Raw genomic sequence first — 5,738 nt, 5'->3', positions numbered from 1 at the left:
ATCAATATTTTCACAATGTACAAACCGGTCTTTTATAAATACTACTCGATCTTTCTAGTGTAGATTGAACTGATGACATATCAAGATGTCATTAATCAGAATAAAGAACTAATTAAGAACTAATTAGAGATTTATTATTATTATTACTATTATTTTTTGAGAAAACCAACTAGTGAATTTTTTTTGATAATTTCTAACTAGTGAATTAAAGGACCAATGATACCACTTTTTTTTTGGGTTAAATCATCCGGTACTCCGAACCACATTGGCCGACTAATCCGGATTCAGGACGGATCCAAGGATTACGGTATTTAAACCCCTCCCAATCGCCGTTGTCCTTATGATACCACTTTAATTTGTTAGTTACTCACTTTTTTTTAAATTATGCTTTTAGGAGAAACAGAAAATCACATATTTGTGTATGAAAGTGAGAGTCGTAACAATTTTAACCCATTTGGCTTTTGTACAGTTTTGGAGATCGGTCTTTGGTCAAACTAAAGTCAGCCTTGTCCAACCAAGTCCTGCCAAAAATAAAATTATGACACACCACACCACAACCAGAAAAAGAAAGGATTTAATCATCTATTTACCAGATTACCCTTACACCTTCTATACGACATCGTTTGGCGCCAAGGCCCACATTTCCTCTTTATAAAAAGCCTAAACACGTGCTTTACACCGTGATCCCGGAAATACAGTCTCCAGTGGCACACTCGTTATTTCCAATCTTTTTGAGGTTAATTAACTTAACACTTTGTATTTAGTTCACCTTCCCCAACCCAACCTTCATTTAAACTACTACTATCTTGACTAGAAAAGAAACCAGAACTGAAATATATTTACAGGAAAAAGAAAAAAAAAACAGAAAACCGTGAAATTCCGCTGTTTGTTTCTCGAGAAAAATTCCTTCGTCCTGTGAAAAAGCTTCTCATAGATTAGCCTTTCTGGTTATTTACAGTACTTCCGATAGGTACTACGGAGGATATGACGTCGGGGACGAGAATGCCGACGTGGAAAGAAAGGGAGAATAACAAGAGAAGGGAGAGGAGAAGAAGAGCGATCGCTGCGAAGATCTACTCTGGACTCAGAATGTACGGCAATTACAAGCTCCCTAAGCACTGCGATAATAATGAGGTCCTTAAAGCTCTCTGCAACGAGGCTGGTTGGATTGTTGAAGAAGACGGCACAACTTATCGAAAGGTAAGCCAAAAGAGAAAAAAAATTAAGAAATTATCAGTAATTGTTTTCTGAATATGTATTTTCATGTTAATTTTGATCGGCTTGCTATGCATCTGCTCGTTAGATTATTAGTTGCTAGTCATGCTTAATTGTGCTTGTGGTTTCAAATTGCCGCCAGGCAGATCTGAAATCTGCATTTCTTTTTTTAATTCCGGTCACCTGAGCTTGAAATGATGGTGATTGGATGGTGGGGCTTCCATGTTAACGTGCGCCGGGTAAAAACGGGCGTATGGGAGCGAATGAGAATCGTTAGATTGAAAAAAGGAACGCATACTGATGGATGACTGGGATGGGTCTTGGTTGGGTTTGGTATGGTGATAGATCGTGATCGTGATCGTGTTAATTTGTTGTTTTGTGTTTTTTATTTATCTGTTTAACAATTGCACGAAACACAAGATCTTAAGATTCGGTCTTGCTTCGATCATTATATACGAACGCGGGAGAACAGTAGCTCTCAGTCTCAGAAATGGCAGCCCCACTTTTTTCAGACGAAAATAGCCATTTCTCCGTCGTCAAAAAAAGGTCACTCAAAGTTCAGTAAAATTAAGGGGCCGTTTTGTCATTGCAGAGCACAATCCGTCTCCTAGATTGAACTTTCGCTTTGCTTGCTTTAGTGCAAGCCTGCTGTTTCTTTTCCCTCTCTGCTGTAATTTTCTTTCTTTTTACCTCTTTTAACGATTCCTCATCTTCTTTGCGTTTTTTTTTTTTTTTTTTTTTTGAGAACCTCCTTTTCAGTTTCCTCTTGCAGCTTTATGCGAACGTGGAGGCCAATTTAGTCATTCCATGGTTAAATTTAATGTTTTTTTACCCCCGAGATTCCCGGGCTAGTATTGCTAATCTGCATTTAGGCATGACACATAAAGTTGAACAGAGTGGTTTTAGTTTAGTAAATTATGGAGAAAAGGGTGCGAAGTGATGGAATCCTTGGATTCCCTTTTGATGAAATTGTGGTTTGAGGAATATTTTAGAAAATAGAAAAGCGTGTGGGGGGAGTTTTTGATTAATTTAGCAACATGATGGAAGAGAGATGGCGTGTCGTGGGGTGCAATATTTTGATAACGCCATTGTTTGACATTAATTCTTGCTTTAACAAAGTTTTTTGTCGGGTTCTAATTACCATGTTATCCTTCGTCTTGTTATCAATTACTTTGAATTGTATAGGGTTACTTTGAAGCGTGTGTAAATGTAGCTCAATGTGTCACGCAGTGGCACATGGTATGTTTATCTGATTACTGATGTGATCAGTTCATACCCACCTATTTTGCATCTCAAACAAATTAGAAAAGTTATCTGTTCACACCTGCGCCTATGAAATGACAGAACTAATGAGCTATCTGCATTGACATAGGCTGTTTTAACTCAGAAGTGCCCATTTAGTTGTTTTTTTATACTTCTTTTTTTTTTTTTTACTTTTTCATAGGATTGAGGAACAACCCAAAAGGAGCTAACTTCTATTAGCTAAGAGACAAACAGTAAACATAACATGTCAACCAAACAAATTCAAACTTCATCTGTAAAGATTTTAATTGAATAATTCTGAAAAAGAAAAACTACAGTTGACAGGATGAGAAATGTAGATATTGAAGGATTAAGGTATCTGTCAGAATTCTGTTATGTTGCACGGAAACTACTCTTTAGTAGCGTTTATGCATTTCGTGTCCATTTCAGAAATGGAAACTCCCAGCGACCAGAATGACAAGTTTCTGGCTGTAAATATTGAAATTAAGAAACACATTTCTTGTTTAGGAAACCGTTTCTGCCAAAAAACACAATCCAATTCTAATTCCGACTATGATTCTAGCTAACTTGAAACTTCCTCCTTAGCTAGAATTTCTTAATTGATGATAATTTATATTCCACGAGTTCTAATTATTCACTGTTGAAATCATATGTAGGGTATAAATACCAATTTTTTTTTTATTATTAGACTTTTAATATTCATAAACATGTACCTATATTTTTAATATTATGCTTGTTTCTCCACATTTCATTTTCTATATTTTTTAGAAATAATGTTTCTTGGTGTCTGTTTACGATTTCTTGTCCGTTTTTGTGCAACATAGGCCACAATTTAAGAAGAATTTATATATGGATTGGAGCAGCCAGTTCAAGGCATAATGTCCAATATGAACATCTAAGCAAGATTAGACCTGCCATGATAAGCGTTGGTATTGTATAATTTCACAAGTCTGTTATAAATTCCGCTGGCTGTTTATTGCTAGTTCTCACATATCTGTTAGGGGCAACCTTTGGGACCTACCAGTAAGTTAGTAACCAACCCAATGTGAACCATCCTCACAACTAAGGTAGGGCTATCTTAGGGCGCTGAAAATAGTTTGCTTCTGGCCTGTTATGTACTGAATCTGCTGTAGGTGACTTTCTGATGCTAAGCGTGTCCAATTTTTTCACTATCTTCGATTCCCTTGAAACAAAAATATGTTCGAGGAAGCTTACGTATAAATAATTTTGATTCATCTATCGGCTGCAGCATTTTGTGTTGCCAAAATTTATTTGTGGTTAATCATTTTAACTTGACCAAATAATTGTTTGAAATAGAATTAGACCGTGCTATGTGCGCCTAACTTTTTAGCTGTGTGAACTTGTAATCATGATTTGGATCATTATAAAAAATTGCAAGATGGATGTAGCTTCTGTGATTTCTAGTTAGGTAGTGCATTGGACCTTTACATGGTATTTGAATAATTTTGCTCACTCTCTTGATTTGTATATAGGGGTGCAAACCTGTGGAACGAATGGACATCATGGGAGGGTCTGCATCAGCTAGTCCATGCTCATCCTACCACCCTAGTCCATGTGCATCTTATAATCCAAGTCCTGGCTCATCTTCTTTCCCTAGTCCCGTTTCATCCCGTTATACTACCAATACGAATGGTAATCCTGATGCCAATTCCCTTATCCCCTGGCTTAAAAACCTATCATCTGGCTCATCATCAGCCTCATCCACACACCCTCACCATCTCTACATTCACACTGGTTCTATTAGTGCTCCAGTCACCCCTCCATTGAGCTCACCAACTTCTCGAACTCCCCGCACCAAAAATGACTGGGATGATCCAGCTGCAGGCCCATCCTGGGCAGGACAGAACTATCCATTCCTTCCCTCATCTATGCCCTCTTCTACTCCGCCGAGTCCTGGACGTCAGGTTCTACCTGATTCAGGATGGTTAGCTGGTATCCAAATTCCCCAGAGCGGTCCCTCATCACCTACTTTTAGTCTTGTCTCACGGAACCCATTTGGCTTTCGAGATGAGCCTTTATCAGGCGCTGGTTCTCGAATGTGGACTCCTGGCCAAAGTGGGACATGCTCCCCTGCAATCCCTGCTGGTATTGATCAGACTGCAGATGTTCCAATGGCAGACGGTATGGCAGCTGAATTCGCTTTCGGAAGTAACATGACAGGCTTAGTAAAACCTTGGGAAGGTGAAAGGATTCACGAGGAATGTGTATCTGATGATCTTGAGCTCACACTTGGAAGCTCCAGAACAAGGTAATAAAAACTAGCCACGGCAAGTGACGAATCTGTTTGATTATTCTCCAATCTCTTTTTTAATGATTTACTTTGTTGGTGCAGATAAGAGAGAGGTCGCCTGAGATTTTTCGGATGATTTCATATTTGGTCCGTAACGCCTTAGCATTGAGCATGCTTCAGTTGGCAGGGAGTTGAGTTAGAAGTACAGTGAGTAGGAGCACCAGTTTTTTCTCCTTTTTTTTCATTTTTACTTGGACAGAAGAGAGAAGTGAAATTAAATTATAAATAGTTAAATGGTGGTGGCATAGCCCCTTCAGCTCAATTCATTCTCCTTCTTCCTTTTCACTATATTTTTTAATCCAAAAAAGCTCCCATTGCAACATAGATGTTTGTTTGGTGTGAATTCTAGAATTGCCAATGGAAGAGAATTTGGATTTTCGATTTAAAGATGAAGTGATTAGTAATGTTTATTTGTTGTGCAATAGTAATACTACTGAACTGTGCTCTTTTTATCATGTCTTTGATTCTGCCACCGAAAATGATGACATAAGATAAGAGGACAAGAGATAGGATTCAATTGTTTTGAAATGGGGCATGTTATGATAACATATTATACCCGCTGAAAAAGCTGTTACCCTTCGCACAATAATCATCATTCTTGTCATTTGCTTTTCTCTGTCGGGCTTTCTTTAGTGGATTTTTACTCAGAGTAATACTCCAAATGAGTATTATTCCTTTCAAACATTTTGGACAGTGCTTAGTGAAATTCGGCCGACTTTAAAACTGTCAAGAAGTTGGATAATGTGTAACCCAAGCTTTTAAGCTTGGGTTAAATTCCTAACTTAGACATCCGATTTCAAGTTGTAAGGATTTCAAGTCGGATGAAATTCATATTGGTTATAAAATTGGTATAAATATAGAGAACAACAACAATAACAAAGTCTTAGTCCCGAAATGATTTGGGGTCGACTAACATGAACCATCATACAAAACTGTGAAGTCAAGTCGT

The 5,738-nt window shown here is 37.8% G+C and overlaps 1 protein-coding gene across 2 annotated transcripts; it reads left to right on the top strand.

Moving 5' to 3' along the window:
- Positions 1–789: 789 nt before the first annotated feature.
- LOC136232756 (BES1/BZR1 homolog protein 4) lies at positions 790–5,244 on the top strand. 2 transcript variants are annotated; one of them, XM_066022145.1, is made up of 3 exons: positions 791–1,200; positions 3,972–4,747; positions 4,832–5,244. In XM_066022145.1, the coding sequence occupies exons 1-3, from the start codon at positions 985–987 to the stop codon at positions 4,833–4,835; spliced, it is 996 nt and encodes a 331-aa protein (XP_065878217.1). In that variant the 5' UTR covers positions 791–984; the 3' UTR covers positions 4,836–5,244. The 2 variants fall into 2 exon arrangements, with proteins under 2 accessions (XP_065878218.1, XP_065878217.1); XM_066022146.1 differs by lacking the exon at positions 4,832–5,244 and having other exon boundaries at positions 790–1,200; positions 3,972–4,751.
- The last annotated feature ends 494 nt before the right edge of the window (positions 5,245–5,738 follow it).

This window comes from Euphorbia lathyris, chromosome 6 (genome assembly GCF_963576675.1).
Source record: "Euphorbia lathyris chromosome 6, ddEupLath1.1, whole genome shotgun sequence".
NCBI lineage: Eukaryota > Viridiplantae > Streptophyta > Magnoliopsida > Malpighiales > Euphorbiaceae > Euphorbia > Euphorbia lathyris.
The sequence above is the reverse complement of the archived record's forward strand: the minus strand, read 5'-3'. Positions and strand labels throughout refer to the sequence as shown.

Excerpts from the sequence above, each read along its gene's own strand:
- LOC136232756 (XM_066022145.1), top strand. The coding sequence starts at position 985 with ATGACGTCGGGGACGAGAATGCCGACGTGGAAAGAAAGGGAGAATAAC. Across the intron at positions 1,201-3,971 it reads ACGGCACAACTTATCGAAAG|GGGTGCAAACCTGTGGAACG; the intron begins GTAAGCCAAAAG and ends ATTTGTATATAG.